This window comes from Hemitrygon akajei, chromosome 9 (genome assembly GCF_048418815.1).
Source record: "Hemitrygon akajei chromosome 9, sHemAka1.3, whole genome shotgun sequence".
In the NCBI taxonomy this organism is placed as follows: domain Eukaryota; kingdom Metazoa; phylum Chordata; class Chondrichthyes; order Myliobatiformes; family Dasyatidae; genus Hemitrygon; species Hemitrygon akajei.
Window position 1 is genome coordinate 136810880 of NC_133132.1, and position 21222 is coordinate 136832101.

The 21222-nt window shown below is 37.5% G+C and overlaps 1 protein-coding gene across 10 annotated transcripts in view; it reads left to right on the forward strand.

The window, feature by feature from the left end:
• Positions 1–21222, forward strand: part of otofa (otoferlin a) — a 360719-nt gene that overhangs the window by 231127 nt on the left and 108370 nt on the right. For all 10 annotated transcript variants that reach the window (XM_073057032.1, XM_073057034.1, XM_073057037.1 and 7 more), the window contains exons 7-9: positions 5260–5342; positions 11100–11223; positions 17324–17378. In XM_073057032.1, coding sequence (XP_072913133.1) covers positions 5260–5342; positions 11100–11223; positions 17324–17378 — 262 coding nt within the window. The remainder of the gene's footprint in view (positions 1–5259; positions 5343–11099; positions 11224–17323; positions 17379–21222) is intronic.

Genomic DNA, 21222 nt, shown 5'->3' on the forward strand with positions numbered 1-21222 from the left:
TAGTTATTTCTATTTTAAAATCTGTATGGAAATGTCCAATAAACAATGAGCGGTGGTGCTAGAAATGGGAAGGTATATGACTATATACCCAGCTTTATCTAACATTTAAGGTAAAGTCTACAGATGGGGAAATCCAAGCAACACACAAAATGCTTCAAGAACTCAACAGGTCAGGCAGCATGTACGGAAATGAATAAACAGTCAATGTTTTGGATTGAGACCCTTCTTCATGACATATATGTAACAGCTTTGAGTTCCACAGAGTATTCATGCAACAGCAACAGGGTTCATTGCTGCACTCACAATTTAATTTTATCGAGAGAAGTAGACTAAAAAACCAACACAATCTGCAGTGATAAATTCAGAATAAACCCTCATATTAAGAAAATTGTTCTGACTTTTAATTACTGTTAAATTCAGAACTAGGTAACAACCTTTTCTTTCTTCAGTCCTCACACAAATGTTATAATCGTGCCAGGCAGTATCTATGGAAACGAGTAAACAGTTGACTTTTCTCACCGAGACCCTTCATGATGAAGCATTTTGTGTTGCTTAGATTTGTAGCATCTGCAGGTTTTGTCTTGTTTGTGATTTGAAGCAAGGAACTACTTTGTACCATGGATCCAAAAGGAATGCACAAGATCTAAAAAAAAGATTATGTAACAGTTAATCTTGTGAGATGAACATCAGTGGAGATGCACACCATCCTTTAATTAGCTGATTTTATTTGTAAATGAAGTTCAAAGAACTTGGTGAACTGACTTTTGTCAGTTCCATATAGGAGTAGTTCCATATGCATTGTAGTATTTATGTGCTCTATGTGGACTTAAGGGAGCAGATTTCAATTTTTACTGTGTTACCAAATGGGAGCATAGTTTAGTTTGATAACATAGTAGTGGTTTGCAAGGGAAGTGTGGGTTTCAACCTTCAACCTACATGTAGAACTGTTATTACCATACAACATACAGTAGTGTCCTGAGAACCCAATAGTGCTGTCACTTGACCATATCCATTGTTTCCACTTGTCAGTCTTCTAACGGCTGTGGAGCCTCTGATGTGTCCAGCATTGTCCTACACAGATAGGAGCTGGTACTTTTTAAAAAAGCACTCTGCAGGGAACCATTAAAGAGTTTATATGAATTCAGTTATTCAGTTATTCAGTTTTATTAGAGTAGTCCATTGTGTGAATTCAGAACAAAGTAATAGTTAACATCTGTCTTGTGGAACATAACAGGATTGAAATGTGCCTCTGAACATGGGGAAAATTCTATCAGACTGACTTTAATTATTTACAATCAGCAATTAATTAAGAAAGCAGCTAGAATGGAATTAATAATAAATAAATAGCAATAAAAACGTTACATCATTTACAGTTGCACTTCAGGTAAGAGTACCTTAAAAAGTCTGAAACCAGTAACTTCTATTAGAGAGAGAAAAATAACTGGGTAATGGATAAAAGATGAGGAAATAGTTGACTAATATTGTGATGTTTGATTTTATAAAGAAAATATGCAATATGTTTGAACTTTGGTAATAAGTTACAATGGGATTGTTAGGATTACATCATATACTGATGAGAAAAGTGTTTTGAGTTATGCTTAAGTGTATTTTCACAGATAATTGTAGTTTCAGTAATTGTGTTTGTCACTTCTGCCCTTGAAATGGAGGATGGTACCGGTGTGAATGACTGATCTAAGCATTCTCTTCAGAGTCTCATATTCTCCACATCTCATGCAACATTCAACAAGTGCCCTCTCACAGTTCTGGTCTCTTATCTCTGTCCCATTTAAAGTGTATTTTTGGTCCCATTTTCCAATGTTGCTTCCCCTTTTTGAACGCCATCAATATTACCCTCAAGATGGCCTTAAAAATGAGTAAGAGGAGCAACATATTCTGAGGAATTTTTTATTTTATACTTCCCAACGTGGGAAATTTTGACGAGTGCCAGAAATTCAGTGTGGAAGCAAGTGTTCTAAACGGTACGTAGCATTCATGTATTGTCATTGATGAAAAAGGCATTTTATTGAGAAAATCAACTTGATCCATAAAATACAACATATGCATTGTATTTTTAATTCAGCAATAAACTACAGTGTGCATTTGAGATGAGTAGCTTTTAATGAAAATTTCAAGTAAAATCAATGATGAGTAATGTGTTTCAAAGCTCTTCTAATTTGATCTGATACTGAGAGATATGCTGTTCTTAAGAAATTGAGTGAATCATGTTTAATTTAGGTAATTTATTTATATAATGTACACTTTATTTAATATATTCAGATACTACAATGGTTTCTAATTACATTTCTGATTCAAAATGTTGAAATTTGACATAAGCATGAAATATGCCCATTAAATATAATAATGAAAGCATTAGTTGCATGGCAGCAATAAAGCTAGTAACTAAAAAGCAGCAAAGTTATCTTTGGAAAAAGTTAATTGAGCTTTAACAAATTTGCAAAAATGTTCACGCAAAGCTTTATTTTGCTCAGCATAATTAATTTAGGACAGTAATTTAAAATCTTGTTTACAACAATATGATATTCTATTATCTGATTGAATAGAAACAGCTTTAAAATGTGATAGTACTAACTGTCCTAGAGGTCTGTTTCTTACTCTGAGTATCTAATCAAACATTATTTCCTAACTGTAACTTTTGAGGCTATTTTTAATTTCCAAGCTGTGGTACTTTGGATTTTTTAAAATTTAATTTTGTTCTATATTGTGTGACATAAACCAGTTAAAATAAAAAAGACAAATTATTTACTTTGAGATCAGAGTATATGTGGGATTCTGAATGATTATATTTATTTTGCATGTCTTCTTTGGTGTTATTTATATTTGATTATTAAATAGTATTAACAAAAGATATTTTAACATGCATTGGCCATAAACTACTGAATTATGAGAACAAATTGCTCTTGCGCACAAAGATATGAAAATCCTTTGCTGTTGTCTGAAACTGTTGGAATGGTCTCAGCCATGATCTAATCATTAACTGCTGACTTCAAAGAATCAGCAACGGATTGTTGTTAATTTTCTATTGTCTAAAGAAGGGTGGCAGGGTGGAGGTATGTCTCAACTAAAGGATGTGTAAGGCACTCATTCCTTCCACTAGCCTCCAAGTCACCCCTGAGCAAGGTGCAGTGCCTGGTTAACACCCCCCTACACACACCCCTCCCCACCGATCAGGTTCATATGAAGATATGGGAGTAGTTGGTGCATATCACAGATCCTAGTTATGTGACCACTGAGACCAGGCAGACAATCTCTGAAGTGTATTGATATTGTCAGTGGTCACCCATCTGGTAAAGACGCTGCCCAGAAGAAGGCAATGGCAATGGGAAACCACGTCTGTAGAAAAACTTGCCATGAACAATAATGGTCAAGACCATGATCACCCACATCATACGACATGGCCTATAATGATTGAATGAAGGAATGAAAGGAATTGGGTAAATGAAAGTTTAAAACAGAAGGAGCATTTGCTTTCTCTTTGACACCACTAGCACTTTAACTCCAAGGTCTTGTGAAGCAATGAAGCCTTTGTCTCATTAATAGTTGTCAGTCAAAACCTGATATTTCAACTTGCTGTCAGAAGATGAGTGTTCCTTACTGGCCCCATAGGAGAAAGCCAGATTAACTACTTAGCAGGCTCAGTGGAGGCAAGATCATTTGTCTAGCCAAAACAAAGTTATTGTTTTCAATGGTTAATCTTTGTGGCAGCTGAAGAAGCAAAATCTAGGTTGGACTCAAATAGCCTTGGCCAGACCACCCTTCACTGCAGATTTGAAAGAGGCCCTTCTTCCAAGCCTCTGGCTATGGTCATCTGTCCATCTGCTGGCCGCAGGCTAAACGTATGTTTCAATTGGCACTTGAGCTTCATGTAATTAAAACAGACAGGTGAGCATTACTATTACCCAACCAGAATTACGTATGCCTCTTAGATCCAATTAAACTGGAGATTCAAAATCCAGTTATTAACAAGTATTCAAATGGCTCTTGTTGATGTTCAGTTAGGTATTGATCTAGTGGGTGGTGGTCTTTTGAGAATGTAACTCCTATATGAGGAAAGGAAAACCGTAAAGATAGTGAATTTTATGTTCTACCACATGTTTCAATATAAAATGACTCAGATCAGTCTTGAACACAGACAAATCCTACAATCAAGGGTCATTAGACACTGGAGGACAACATGGAGATCAGAGGGAGGTGGTGTAACAATATGAATCAAACAATGTATTGAAATAGCACAGTCTGACTATTGGAGCAAAATATTTTTTCAACTAATAATGGTATGGCTTTGAAAGAGCACAGGATTAAGGAATGAGATTAACTTATAGTTATTTATACTTTAAAATATATATGGAAATGTCCAATAAACAAAGAGTGGTAGTGTAGAAGTGGGAAGGTATATGAAGATATTAGAAGCAGCTTTATCTAACTTTTAAGGTAAAGCCTTTCACTTCAGTTTGAGACAAAAGTTACAGCTTGACCTGCTAAATTCAAATCTGTTGTTTACCATTGGTTCTTAATATTTCCAGGTGCGTAACAGTTTCTTTTTGGCCATTAACACAGTTAAAATGATGTATACCTAAAAAAAAAGATCTGAGGGGGAAAAAGGGAAAGACATATCTTGAAAAGGCTGCTTTTTAAGATTCAGATGAACACAATCGCCTTTTCAGCTCTATAGTCCACTTTTTGTCATACATATGCCATCACCAGCATCCTAAGGGAGAACTTTTATGTGCTCCTAATTCAAACAGACTTCCAATGGAAAACATGGAAAGCAGAAAAATAATACTAGGTTTCAAGTTTGAAGAAAATTAAATATATTAATTTAGAGAATTAAATTAATTAAGAGAATTGAATTCATTCAAATGCACTCACAGTTTCCACCTCAAGCAGGAAGGCATTTCCAAACACAAAATTATACCTTCACGAGTAAAATACACTTTAAGCTCATTGTTTATTATTTGGCTTCTTGTGGCAAGTTGCCTTCAGATTTAGCAATACAAATGCTATGTTCACAAACTATTGTCTGGCTTCAAGATATTATATTACTTCAGTGTTTTCTTTCATTGTTCATCTACAAGATATTGCATTACCTTGAAGTTTTTATTAAAGGCATCAGTTTGTTTTCAAGTTAACCCCAAGTATGATAAGAGCAATGTTAATTTTAACTGATTTTGTCCAACTATACATATGAATAACAGACATTTCTATCTGTCCTGATATACATTGCAACTGGTTATTTTACAGAACAGCTGGGAAAGGAGTCTTCTCTGGAATGAAGCTCGGGAAAGCACGCCATTCAAAAGATGATCACAAGAAGGGTCATGGAGGTAAAGACAACATAGACCCAAATTCCCTCTCTCCCATCACATTTGTGAAATTCCATCAGACATACAGATATTAGAATTTAAGAAATAGAAGCAGTTATCATTTACAAGACCACATGATCCTGTTGTGCTATTCAGTATTATGGAGAACCCTACCTCATGCACTGTTCCACTGATTCACACATATCCCCCCCCACCCCCATTGCATTTGATAAGAACATACATATTTGATAAGAACATATGGCGTGTTGCGGAGGAAGCATTAAGAAGAGGGACGCCTCACGTCTTAATAAGCTGGTAAGGAAGGCGGGCTCTGTCGTGGGCAAAGTACTGGAGAGTTTAACATCGGTAGCTGAGCGAAGGGCGCTGAGTAGGCTACAGTCAGTTATGGAAAACTCTGAACATCCTCTACATAGCACCATCCAAAGACAGAGAAGCAGTTTCAGCGACAGGTTACTATCGATGCAATGCTCCTCAGACAGGATGAAGAGGTCAATACTCCCCAATGCCATTAGGCTTTACAATTCAACCGCCAGGACTTAAGAACTTTTTAAAAGCTATTATTAATGCTTTTTGAGATAGTGATTTAGATGCATATCATATTTTTTTACTGAGTTAAGTATTGTATGTAATTAGTTTTGCTACAACAAGTGTATGGGACATTGGAAAAAAAAAGTTGAATTTCCCCATGGGGATGAATAAAGTATCTATCTATCTATCTATCTATCTATCTATCAGGAGCTGGATAGACCAAACATTCTGTGTGACTGCTATACCATTCATTAAGGTCAACTCTACTTTTCTGACAGGTCTTTATTTTACAAACAATGAGGGCAAACCAGCAAGTATATGGCAAATGAAATATTGCTTTCAATGCATGTCGTCTGCAATATCGTTTGATGTATCTCCCACACAAATTCTATCATATTACCATGATATTTCCCTGGAGGAAACTTACTGGTTAATCCTGTCTCATTATACCAGCTGAGAGTTAAAAACACCAGAGCATGATATTTAACCCAGGAGATGTCTATAATCTGAAATGCACTGCCTGTGAAGATGCAAGAGACAGGTGCATTCAAAGCATTTATGAAGCATCTGGACGTGCAGTTGTAGACTATGGACTCAGAGCTGGTAAATGGACAACACACACAAAATGCTGGAAGAACTCAGCAGACCAGGCAACATCTGAGGAAATGAATGAACAGTCAACAATTTGGGCCAAGATCCTTCATCAGGACTGGATAGGAAGGGGGGAAAAGACAGAATAAGGTGGTGGGGGAAGAGAGAGGGGAAGGAGGACAAGCTAGAAGGTGATAGGTGAAGACAGGTGGTTGGGGGAGGGAAGATGAAGTAAAAAGCTAGTAGGTGATAGGTGGAAAAGGCAAAGGGCTGGAGAAGAAGGAATCTGATGGCAGAGGAGAGTGGATCATGGGAAAAAGGAAAGGAGGAGGGGCACCAGAGGGGAAGTTATAGGCAGGTAAGAAGTGGTATGAAGCCAAAGTGGGAAATTGAAGAAGAGGGAACGGGGAGGAGGATAAAATTACCAGAAGTTCGATGTTCATGTTATCAGGTTGGACGCTACCTAGACAGAATATGAGTGCAGAAAATAATATACCAAGATGTTGCCTGGACAAACAGGCCTGCATTATGAGGAGAGGTTGCATCAACTAAGACTTTATTCCATGGAACATGGGAGTTTGAGGATTGGCCTGGTAGAGCTATATAAGATGATTAGAGACATGGACAAAGCAAAAGCATATAATCTTTTTTCCCAAGGAGGTGTTGCTACAACATGAGGGTGTAGATTTAACATCAGAGATGAGAGATTTAAAAGGGACATCAGGGACTATTTATTCAAAGTGTAGTGTATATTTGGAATAAACTGCTGGAAATAGAGCTTGAGGCCATCTAGATGAGTACATGGATAGGAGAGGTCTAGAGGCTGTGAGCCAGATGGGATTAGTTTACATGGCAACACAATCCACATGAACGAGTTGGGCTGAAGAGTCTGTTACCATGCTGTGTAACTCTGTAACCTCTCAATGTTGGGAATTTTGAAGGGTCACAACACTAGAGGAAATTTCTCATAAAAAGGCCTGCATGTTCTAAACAGACAAACCCTTGTTACAGTTCCTTCGGGTCCTCTATTCCACATTCTGGAGAAACATTTTTCCTGCACCTAGTACTCTAAGAATTTTGAAACAAGGACAGAAAATGCTAGAAAAACTCAACAGGTCAGGCAGCATTTGTGGAAAGAAAAGCAGGTAATGTTTCATATAAGGGTCCTCCAGCACACCTGAGGAAGAGAGAAATACATCAGCCTGGATAGCAACAAAATGTGGGTGAACCCAAAGAAATTTCACCACAACGAGGACGATTATGAAAAGATCCCGTATTTCATTATGCACAGGATTTAATTTTGCCACTTAATTCTAGTTTTATGTTTCACTATATTTGAATTGATAAACCTATGATTTAAGTAAGTTATAATACAGATTAGCTATTTTGGGTAGAAAGTCATCCCATTACCTTTTTTTTCAGGACTGATGTTTCTTTCTTGTCATCAGAGTCCACACAGTAGCAGTGACTCACTAGGCTGAATTAATGTTTTTCTTCAGTGCAATATTATTCTTCCTCCCATCCCAAAAGATAAATTATTATCTTAAGGTAAAGAAAGTAAGTAGTGTTCTAATAAGAGTGTAAGCATGAAAAAGCAACATTGTAGATGAAGTTCTTGTAAGGATTGTATGCTGGAACAGGAACAGACATAAGCCACTGTAAAGAGCTAGAAAATTTTAAATAGAAGAGTCACATATGTATATATCACATTAAGCACAGAGGTTGCAGAACTGTGAAATTAATAATGCAGCGACTATGATAAGAAACATGAATAGGAAATCAAGTGCAGAAAAAGAAATAGAAAGGATGAAAATGGATTAAGGGAGAAAAGAAACAGAAATGAATATACATACAGTTGCAAGAAAAGGTTTGTGAACCCTTTGCAATTACATGCTTTTCTGCATTAATTACTCATAAAATGAGGTCTGATCATCTAAGTCACAGTAACAGACAAACAATCTGGCTAAACTAATAACATACAAACTATTGTACTACTTCTCATCATTACTGAGTACACCATTTAAACAATCACAGTCTAGGTTCAAAACAGTATGTGAACCTCTGGGACAAAAGCTATTTGAAGTCAGGTGTTCCAAACAATGAGTTGAGATGTGGGTTGTAGAGGTGCCCTGCCCTTTAAAAAAGACACACAATGTCAGGCTATTGACAGAGTCTGTGCTCCTCGGGGAAGATCTGTTTATGTGGACCATGCCTCGATCAAAACAGCTTTCAGAGGACCTTAGAAGAAGACATGCAGGTGAAGCTACACGTGAAGATAGGTGAAACTGGAAAAGGCTACAAAAGCATTTCTAAAGATCTGAGAATTCATAATTCCACAGTAAGAGAAATTATCTCCTAATGAAGGAAATCCAGTACTGTTGCTACTCTCCTAGGAATGGGTGTCCTGAAAAGATCACACTAAGAGCACAATGTGCAATCCTGAAGAAAGTGAGAAAGAACTCAATGGTAACAGCAGAAATCTCCAGAACTTGCTAAAATCTTAGTGTCCAGTATAAGAAAAGCACTGAACAACAATGGTGTTCATGCAAGGACCCCACAAGGAAACCACTGCTCTCCAAAAAAAAACATTGCTGCACGTCTCAAGTTTGCAAAGACTATCTAGATGTTCCACAACATTTCTGGCACAATATTCTGTGGACAGATGAGACAGAAGTTGAACTTCTTGGCAGAAGTGCACACTGCTATGTTTGGAGGAAAGAGGGCACTGCACACCAACACCAAAACCTCATCCCAACTGTGAAGCATGGTGAAAGGAGCATCATGATTTGGGGCTGCTTTCCTGCCTCAGGGCCTGGACAGCTTGCAATCGTTGAGGGAACGATGAATTTAAAATTGTATCAAGACACTTTGCAGGAGAATGTCATGGTAGCGGTCCATCACTTGAAGCTTTATAGAAGTTGGAAAATGCAACAGGATAATGATCCAAAACGCAAGGTTGAATCAACAACAGAATGGAATCAAAAAGAAGAAAATCTGTGTTTTGAAATGAACAAGTCAGAGTCCAGATCTTAACCTAATTGAAATGCTGTTGCATGACCTGAAGAGGGCTGTTCATGCAAGGTACCCCAGAAATATTGATGAACTGAAACATTTTTGTCTGGAGGAATGGTCTAAAATTCTTCCTAGCCCATTGTACAGGACTGATTAGAAGAAACGTTACTTGAAACGTTTAGTTGAAGTTATTGCTGTACAAGGGGGTCACAGGAGTTACTGAAAGCAAAGGTTAAAATACTTTTTCCAACAAATACATCTAATATTGGATCATTTTTCTAGATAAATAAGTGAACAAGTATAATGGTTTTGTATTATTTATTTAATTGGGCTCTCTTTATCTAGTTTTAGGACGTGTGAAAATCTGATCACATTTTAGGTCATTTTTATGCAGAAATAGAGAAAATTCTACAGGGTTCACAAACTTTCTAGCACCACTGTGTGTGTGTGTGTGTGTATTTATTTAAACATTTCAGATGTTCCAATAACCAAAGGAGGAATCAAAAGGCAGATCATTGTTCATTGTCTGCCTTTTTATTTAGGTTCATGAATTTCATGAGGTTAGCAGCCAGGTAAAGCAAGCAATTAAAAAGGTAAATGATATATTGAATTTTATTGCAAAGCGATTAGAGTTTAAAATAGGGGAGTTTTGTTACAATTGTACAGGGTGTGAGTGAAGACACACCTGGAATATTATGCAGTTTTTGGTCCCCTCCTAACAAGAAGACTTAGTAGCTTTGAAGACAGTCCAAAGGAGATTCACTAATCTGATTCCTGAGATAAAAATCTAAACAGGTTGGGTCTGTAGTGTTTGGAGATTAGAAGAATGGTGAGTGATCTTATTGAGACATATATAATCCAGAGAGGCATGACAGGGCAAATATTTTCATTAGTGAGAGAATGATATTATATTGTTAAATGATAGGGAGAAAATAATCTAAAGCCGTATGTGTTAAAATGTCTTTTCACGAAAGATGGTGAATTTCTAGAATTCTTAGTTGTGGCAGCTAGATCATTAAAAGTATTTAAGGTGGAAGGAAATATTTTTTGAAAGATTGTGGAATTGAGTGCTATGAGAAGTTGAAACAGAAGAGGAGTTGAGAGCAGCGTAAATTAGCCATGCATGTGTGGAATGGTGGGGCAGGCTTGAGAAGCCATGTTACCTGCTTCTGCTCTTATTTACTTGTGTTATTGAATGATGCTTCAAACTTGTGAGAACTAATTTTCAATTTAGGAGGTTATTTTTCAAGAAATTTACAATCATCATATTAAAATATTACTTCTACATGATATGATTCAACTGCCTGTGGCAAATTTATTTTTTATTGGCTGTAAGTAATGAGGAATACTGCAAGGTATTTTTTTACAAATTTAATAGTGAAGTGATACAACTCACACCAAGATGTTTGAATGTTAGTATTAAACTACTCATTTGCTCCTCACTTAATATTAATGTGCCAACCTTTCCATAAATAATTTCAAATGTCATAGATATTATGACATTGAAATCTGGCTGGATGTTATGGAATGCTGATCTATGAAGGAAACATTATTTCAGTAATTGTACTTGATTAAGTAAAGTAAACAATTCTGGATCCATTTAAGAAACTCATTTAATCCTTCCAGATGAACCTGCTGTTCTTGAAACAGAAGACCTGGACAGAAAAGGCAAACGGTTTAGAGGAATGGACCCTGACTCCATCTCACTGGCATCCGTCACTGCAGTCACTACCAATGTTTCAAACAAAAGGTAACTGCACATTTGCAGCCACTAGTTTTGCAAATAGATTCCTTGTGGTTCAAAGGACAACAGAAATATGGGCCTTTGCCAGTTTGTTGCTATTATCCTGGCTGGATGAGGAGGTGGACTCAAGTGTTGCCTCCTTCATCATTCCCATTCCATTCAAAAACATCTGAAAACCCATGTAGGATCCTAAGCCTTCCCTTTTTTTCTGACAGTTGAGTTGGAAGAAAACAGGTTGATTCCACACTGAGACATTAACAAGATATTGCAAATAATATCTAACCCAGCATTCACACTGTAAAGCAGAGTCACACCTTACAGATGCTGGGTAGCAGATGGCCAATACCCTCATGGAAATTAGCAGCAACCAAAGACAGCATTGGCGAGATTTTGCAGAGAGAAAGGCTCAATTGATGGCACATATATTACCACTAATGTATTGAAGCTTCATGCATAGAAATGGGTTCTAGTCCACAAGTGTGCAGTAAATCTTAATCATAACTGCAAAACCATACAAGTTAAATGCTACTTTCTGGTAGCTGCTGTGATTCATTAATTTTACATTTGCTAAAGTCTAAGGCATGACTCCTTTTGCGCTATGAAATTTGAAAGATCAGGATCTGAAGAGAAACACATAAAAATTTACTTGGGCACAGGAAACCTTCAGTATTCAGGTACTTGGTTCACAAAGCAGAATTTAGCATTACAGATCAACTACGTTGTTGAACTTGTTGTCTGAGGTGCCTTGTTGAATGGAGACCATTATTCAGTTGAGTGCCAAGAGGAACAATAAATATTGAAAATAAAAAAATTTAAAAGAATCTAAGTGTTAACATAATTTTAAAAATCTAATGAAGTGCAAATGCTTAAAATATGAAGTAAAAAGATAAAGCACTGGAAACACTGAACAGATCAGCACCTGTAGAAAGAAACGCAGTTAATACTTTAGGTCTAGAATTCTTCATCAGAACTGTGAAAGGAAAAACAAGTTATTCTCAGTAGCAAAGTAGAGTGAGAGGGAGATGGATGGAACAAAGAATACAGACAGCTACCTACTTAACTTACTCCCACTCTGCTTCTTGCAAGGATTCTATTCCATTCTCTCAATGCCTCCACCTGTCACATTGTGCTGATAATAGATTTTTCCACAAAGATACTTCTTACTTCTTTCCCTCAAACATTGTGCATCTCATCTATTTACAGAATGACAGTTCTCAGCTTCTCACGTCCTAAACAGAGAGGGGAAAAAAAGCAGCTCCCTAGGTCCTTCCCCTCTGCCTCACCGGTCTTCACATGCAAGTTTGAGGAACAAGGCTGGTTACCTGGCGATATTCTCCAAGTTTAGATCATTTTCACTTTTTTCTGTTTGTATCAGCTGCTGAATGAGATTTTAAGTGCACCTTGACCGCCATATTATGTTATCATGTCATACCCTGTCAGATATAACCCCCATAACACTCCCCCACCTTCTCTGCTACCTGAATGAATTCTCTTTCCCAGTAATGAAGAAGGCTCTCAGTAATGAGAAACCATTTCTCTTTCCACAGATTCTACCTGAAATGTTAAAACTTTCCAGTATGTTCTGATGATATTTATATTTTTTTAAAAAAGGTGACAGGCTATCTTTCAGCAGACTCTGGAACAGAAACTGAAATATCAACTGCAACAAGCAATCTGCTGGAAGAACTCAGCAGGCCAAGCAGTATCTGTGGGAGGAAAGGAATTGTCAACATTCTAGGTCATGTCTGTGAGTGGTGAGGTGTGCAGCATAGAGAGGAGAAAGGGAGTAGTGAGGATGGATTCTGAGATGATGGGTAGTCTGAGAAGGGGAACATGATGACAAGCAAGCAGTGAGTAAGTCTTGCTAAGAATGTGGTCAAAGAGTCAGAAAGCAGTAGAGGCAACACGGGGGAGCAGTGAGAGAGGGTCTCAGAGAGATTTCTCCCTTGTTTGGATTAATCACATCAAAGTGGAAAGGAAGCTGCAGATAAAAATCAGGGGTTGCCTGCCATCAATATGAGGAAGAACTGTTTCAATAAGTTTAACAGCCCAGAGCCAATTGTTTTAACAGTGCTGGGAAGAGGAAATTCAGCTATTGAATGCTCAATAAAGACAATTTAAATTTGGCAATGAAAAGACAGGAATGAGGGAAAAGAGTCGTGAACAATCTAAATCAAGGTGTGCTATAAAAAACTGAAAGGATTGAAATCAGCAGAGCAAGCCTGTGAAAATTCACTAACAGAAAGTAGGAGGGACTTCAGGAAAAGATCAGTTTGAAACTGCGGGAAGATTAGCTAGAGTGTGAAACTGATTAGCTCAGTCGGAGGACTGCAGAGTCCTAAAAAGATCATGCTAACTGTTAACTGACCATTCTGATAACTGACTATTCAGTCTTTAGCAAGAGAGACAGGAGAGCAATTACATCTGACCCTCAGCTTCAAACCAGAGCTGCTTGATTTTGACATTTGAATTGATGGCTGTAACCCTTTGTAAAATTTTTTTTAAAAGCACAGATAAATTATTGATATAATTTACCTTGCTCTAATAATTTTAGTCATTTTTCAGTATTTTAATGTTTCAATTATTTTTATAACTTTTGTAAATTATTAAAATCTATTTGAATACCTTGGTAGGATATCCAAGGTTGTCGTGGCCTTCTGGGCATGACCCCAGGGGAGGATGTCAGAGACCACTTGGCTTTGTGTGATGCTTTTCAGCATCAGGGGCAGGGCTTACAGAAAGAATCTGAAGCAGAAGTCAGTCATATGCCTCCTCCAGTCAAAAAGATCACAGCTCACGTAAAGAGGCGTTCTGATTCAGTTACTGTCATATCGCCTCAAAACCTGGACTATTGATCTGAAGGCGTGAATTCTGATCCCACCTTTATAGCCTCAGAATTTAATTCAAGCAATTAAGTATTTTAAAATATCCCATCAAGCAAGATGTATTTTAGTGCAACTATGATATTTTCCCCCTAGTTGCTCACAGCAATAGGAAAGCCAATTTATCAACTAGGTTGACAACATCTTTTTATCCCTGGCTGCTCGGGAGCTGTCCTGGGAAAATGGCTAACCTTGGCTAATTCAAAGAACCAGAAAGGAAAAGGTAGATTAGGGAGCACCTCAGAAAATTACACATTATTATTATTATTATTCAAATGCAGGAAGTTGCCAAATCTGTGTTTGGTTTGGGCAAAGACAGATTACACCTTGTTTTAGGATTGTGGCATACTAAAACATGATGTGAACTAATGTGAACTAAGTCTATCAAATGGAAGCTGTGACCAATAAGAAGTGGGAATAACCCAGAAGAATCCGCTCCTCACAAAAGAGGCAGACACCATGCTGTAAATGGTAATGAAACCTGATAGATGTGAATTATAGAAGATAAAGACAAAGTGGTACAAAAAAGGGCAAATGGTAATCTCAGAAATGGAACAGACGTGAACCTTACATATTGTCAAGAGAATTTTTCAAGGTTAATGGTAAATTCCTGAAACCTCAACATAGAGGCTTCAGAACAAATACTGCAAAAATGAAGAAAATGAGAGAGATTTCAGCATCAGGTTTAAAATCTCTGGCATATGCTGTGAAATGTGTTGTTTTACAGCAGCAGCATATTGCAATACATAATAATAAAAGCTACAAATTACAAAAAGAAAAATATAAAATAAATTAAATAAGTAGTGCAAAAACAGCGGAAAAACTGAGGAAGTGTTCAGTCACAAACAAGAGAAAACCTGCAGATGCTGCAAAATCCAAGCAAAACACTCAAAGTGCTGGAGGAACTCGGCAGGCCCGGCAGCAACTATGGAAAAGAGTAAACAGTCGACATTTCAGGCCGAGACCCTTCTTCAGGACTCAAGGAAGCGTACAGGGTTCACTGTGCATTCAAAAATCTGATGACAGAGGGGAATAATCTGTTCCTGAAAAGTTGAGTGTGTGCCTTCAGACTCCTGTACCTCCTGCTTGATGGTAACAATGAGAAGAGCCCATGTCCTGGGTGATGGGGGTCCTTAATGATGCATGCCACTTTTTTGAGGCTTCACCTTTTGAAGGTATCCTGTGCCCATGATGGAGCCGACTGAATTTACAACGTTCTGCAGCTTTTTCCGATCCTGTGCTGTGGCCTCTCCATAAAAGATGGTGATGCAACCAGTTAGATTGCTCTCTACAGTACATCTGCAGTGTCTTTGGTGACGAGCCAATTCTCCTCAAACTCCTAATGAACTATAGACACTGTCATGCCTTCTTTGTAATTGCATCGATATGTTGGGCCCAGGATAAATCCTCAGAGATGTTGATACCCAAGAACTTGAAACTGCTCACACTTTTTATTTCTGATCCCTGATGAGGATAGGTGTGCCTTCCCTCGACTTAGCCTTCCTGAAGTCCACAATTAATTTCTTGGCCTTAATTGAGTACAAGGTTGGTGTTGTGACACCAATCAACCAGTTGATCTATCTCACTCCTGTATATCTTTTCTGCCAACATTCGTTGTGCCATCGGCAAATTTATAGATGGCATTTGAGCTGTGCCTAGCCACACAGTCATGGGTGTAGAGAGAATAGAGCAATGGGCTAAGTAGACATCATTAAGGTGCACCAGTGCTGATTGTCAGTGAGGAGGAGAAGTTATTTCCAATCTGCACAGACTGTGGTCTTCCAATGAAGAAGTCAATGATCCAGTTGCAGAGGGAGGTACAATGTCCCAGGTTTTGGAGCTTTTTGATTAGTACTGAGGGTATGATTGTTTTCACCGCTGAGCTGTAGTCAAGAAACAGCTGCCTGATGCAAGTATTGCAATTGTCCAGGTGATCCAAGGCCAGGGAGATTGCATCTACTGTACACCTATTGTGGCAATGGGCAAATTGCAGTGGGTTCAGTAAGATGAGGGTCCAGGAAGAGGAGAGATGAACTAGAGATTGGCCACATGAAGTTCAGATAGAAATGGAATACTTCATGAGTGATTTAATTAGATTGGTACCAGAACAGGAGGCAGCACCCATGGAATTATGAAAATAACAAAGAAAAAGATTAACGTGATGCTTGGAGCCAAATTGGAATAAGAAATGTCGAACAAAAGGACAGCTATTACACAAGGTGATGCCTTAAGCAACCGGAAAGGGGGTGAGGGCATGAAATAATTGTACTAAGTTGTAGGGGTTTATACAAGTTGTAATCCATTGCTCTAAGTTCTACATGTTACAGTCTGGAAAATGGATTTTGCCTGCTTATGGTACGATAACCGTCTGCTATGGTTACCTCTAGTGCTAAATCTGAAGTCACTAAAAATCATGAAATCTGCACATCTTTGCTTTTAAAAAAAATTGTGTTTTACACCCTGAAGACATACTAAAGCCAGATATGTACATGAGCTACTGCTCATGGTATAGGCAGAAGTGATGATATTTATTGTACTACTCTATGTATGAGCTTGCCATGGAAATAGAAAAGCACTCTCAAAAAGATCTCTCCATTCATTCTACCATGGAGATGTCAAGTGGATGGGAGGGACTGTGAAAAGTGAGAGCCTGGGAGGGGGTGGTGTAATGGGCTATGCAATCTCAAGCCCCATGTCAGTGGCATTAAGGGGTATGTGGATGGCAGTGATTACCCGTACTTCATAGCACCAGTTATATAAAATAGCAACATTTTCAACATTTACAAAGGATATACCCAAGGACATTTTGAACTGTGAGATTTAATTGTTGTTAGCGTGATGAACTGCTTATTGAACTTATTGTTGGTCTGGTCATAAACTATAAATCTTTGATCCATTTCTGCCATTAACTAAGCTATAAATTCTGCACATGTTGACGATGTCACTATATGGGCAAAATATGATGGGGGGGAATTGACATCTATGTTAAAAAGATTCAAACCAGAGAGTACTTGGACTAATTTTCTAATGGACTTCGTTAGGACATGTATGCAAACACGTCAACATATCCAAAGCCAAACATTCTGCGCTATTCTCATATAAATAGTGATGTCAAATGGATTACCTCTTAACCAAAGTCTCAGTTTATCTATTTTACAAAAAAAAGTGCATCAAACAACATTATTGTTCCTGACTCCTCTTGAAAAAAATGTATTTATTTACAGATCAAAGCCTGACATCAAAATGGAACCCAGTGCAGGCAGACCTCAAGATTACCAAGTAAGTTCCAGAGGACTGCTTTCTCTCTTTCTTTAGTACATTGGACTGGTTGGAAGGTCTGTGAAGCTGAATAATTTGACACATTAGAGAAATTGGCCGGTTTTGTTTCAATACTATTTCAAAAAGACTTTCTGTAGCAATCGTATTACTCTGAGTCCAATATTGTTTGTTGAAACAGTTCTCTTTGGTATAGTACTAGAGAACTGCTAGTGTACTTAGTACTTTTATTACTAATGTAATTTACATTGTCAAGTGTGATTTTATATATCTCTCAATTGCACCAATGCTCCTTATTTTAGTATTAATCTGTTACTTCTGCTTGATCATTTTTATTTTATTGTAGAAGATTCTACCTTCATTTTTCAGAGCAAACTATAGCTTTTCTCAAAAGATATCTCTGAGATTGAAAGAGACCTTAATGCTGATTATGATGGACTGAAATTGATAACTCAGTTCCACCAGACACCAAGCTCAAACCTTCTTAACCACTTCACCCAAATGGAGTGGGAAAAAAAATCTCATGCGATTACATTGAAGCAATTGGAGGTCATTCAGTCTAACTTGGCCAACAAATCAACACAGTTATCAATGGTTTACTCTGGCTGTACATAAACTCATAAAGCATAAGATTATGATTTAATTCATTATCATTGTCCATTCTCGTGTATTCCTGAAATAGGAGAGTGTGCCCTAGATTATTGTTCTATTTTCTTTTGTGTTTTATTCTGCATTACTCATCTTTGCACAACATTGTGCAATTACAGTGCTCTGATGTCATTGTCAACTGTCTCAGACAATGACTGCAGCTGCACTAAGACAAAAAGGATATTGTTTTTCTTCCTCCCCCCCCCCAACAAAACATTCTGATACAATGACAAAAGACTTCTGTTAATAGAGAAAAGAGTGGGAATACTTAAAATGCTTGAAGCATACAATACAAATTCTAATTTTCAGATAATAGAGTGACAGGAGTTGGAGGAGGAAATGTAAAATACTGCACTAGATAAAGTAATGAGCATCAAAGCCATAATATACTGATACTGTATTGGTAAAATTCAGAGATTTATTTCGGAGTAGTGTTTTTGAATATAGGAAGTTATTTTAAAATCTTTTTCATGAAGTATGATTGATGCAATCATCCTTTCGTTCTCCTGGTGATGGGCATTAGCCACAAACCAGCTTCTATTATTCATCATAGTCATGGGAAATAGAAGGCTTTTGCTAAATTTGTGAAGTCATTTAGCTTTTCAGCAAAATGCATTTGACTTACTACATTGTGCTGGTTTCTGTACAACAGCAAAGGAAAAAGAAAGAGTTTGCTACTGTATGAAGAGGCTTGAACATTCACAGAGGTTATAAATAATTCTGTTTCTGTAGCTCAGGTAGAAGGTAGCTAATTAAATGCTTAAAATATTAAATAGCTTGGATCAGGTAAATCAAAGTATTAATTTACAACAAGACAAACTGATAGGACAGTGAAGATGAAACATATTGCCATCCACACCTTTTGCGAATCTGAGGATTGAAGTTCGGTCACCAAAGTGATGACATTTGATGTCCTTTTGTACTTAGCAGGGACATTTATGGCTGGATTGTCACCAACTGTACAGTAAAAGGGACAATAAAATCAAAAATCTATGGACAAAACTGGTAGCAGGTGGATACTAGATTGTGCAGTTACCACAGTACCTACCAGTTAGAGATAGTAGAGAAAGGAGTTTCAGTATGGGGTGATCTACATGGTTAATAAGATACAAATATTTTATAATGTTTAATAGAGAATATTGTTGATGAATTGATGTTATAGCTCAATCTAGTGCAATATTCCAACACTGCAAAAAGACATTTGATTTAAACATTATGCAATTAATCTAGGTTTTAGGAACATATGCTTTCAACATTTGTTTTCATTTCACAGGGCTTTAATAAAGGCAGGCATGCTTCCAACAGATGTCATTAAAATAATTTTAAATGAGCTATACAGTGTTCACTTTGTATTTAATTAACATGAAAGTATATCACATCAGTTCTCGATATGACAGTTTTGTCATAGTACCAAACAATAATAAACATGATCAGTAATTTAGTAATTTTATGAAATTCAATATATTCCCACTGGATCCATATAACAACAGTATCTATGATATAATTACAGGAGAACTTGTTAAGTTTCTTTGGCTTTTTAAATCAAATGCATGTTTTTATGGTTAAGCAAATTTATGAATGTAACCTGTCTTCCAGTCACTGCACTTTCTAAAAAGTTTGCTAATGTAAACATGTTTTATGAAATAGTCAAATCTATTGTGAATGCATAATAAAATTTAAAATAAGAAAAAACTGCTAAATATGATCATTTATACACTTCAAAAAAGGAACAGTATGACCATTTATCTCAGTGGAAAGTTATAGCTGGTTTTCTGCTGTGAATTTGACACGGACTGTGCTGTGAGATAAAGCACAGTACATGATGCAACATTATCAGAATGGTATGCCAATAACAAGTGAAGTTGCACTGTGTAAATCAACAGCCAAACAACATTTGTGTGCCAGCATAACAGGATAGCAGTGCAAGCCAATGTTGCAGAGTTACATCTGTTCAAATTGGGCATAGGGAGACACATAGCAACACAAAATTTTGTTCGAACTGAAGAAGAAAATAAAGGACAATGATCCACCAGTGATATTGTTATAACCGTAACGCTGCTAGTGGACAATGGAGTTTTCAATAGTCATAAGGCTACTTTATGGTATTTACTATCTTCCAGTAAATGCTGAATGCCTAAATTCACTTCTCAGTCCCTGTCTGTGATTTGCCAACTGTGCACTGATATAGAAGGCTTCATGGAATCAGATGAATGAATTTGAATATGCTGCATTTGTCCTCGCAGTAAGATGGAGGCACATTCAATCACAGTGACGTCTATGGAGTCAAACAATGGTGTTATTATTCTTTTTAAATGTATTTTTGATTATCACAAAGCCCTACTCAAAAATTAAGAACTTAAAGTACTGCAGGTCCACCCCATCAGTGCGTTAGCCATTGGCGGAGAAACTGAAGGAGCCGGACTTTGTGTGGATCAAGCTGCTCCCTGCATCAGAGAGGCATCAGAGGAGTTGGTGCACCAAGGCTGAGTGTAGTTTAACAGCAAGTTATCACCTTAGTCACGTTTCTTGTTATCGCAAGACCCTATTAGGCATTGTTAATATGGAATGCCACAGTCCAATTCACTGATTTAATGGCAGATGGTGGGGAGGGGGCTGTGTGGCCTCCATTGTGGTGAGGAATAGGCCTCAAGCTGCAAGATCACCTGTTTACAGCCGCCCAGGAGAGAGGCATTAGTGTCGCACCGGACGTGGTGTGGCACAGCACCCAAGCTGGAGATGGTGCTGCCCCCCCCAGTGTTCGTTCAGCAGAAGACAAGATATATTGTGTTCAGCAGCAACCCCATTCATGGACTCAGGATCTTCGAATGTATTTTACTGATATCATTCATGCGAAATACGTGCCTTGTGCTGCGTGTGACTGGTCAAACTGTGCTTTTCACCTTGATCCCAGAGTAATGTTTTGTTTGGCTGTATTCATGGGTATTCATGTCTGGTTGAATGGCAATTAAACTTGGACTTGAATGTCACTTCTGCTGGCTGAATTTTTGATTCAGAATCATTCGAGGTCTTTGACAGTTAGATTTGGAAGAATTTTCTTGGTCTACGAACAAAAGATTTTATATCCCTCTTTAGAAGCAGAGCAACATTAGGCAGCATTAATTTGAGTAATTTGGCAAAAGTTCAATTTGTATTTAACCATTTAAGTAAGTGACAAGCATAAGCAATTCACCTCCAGCAA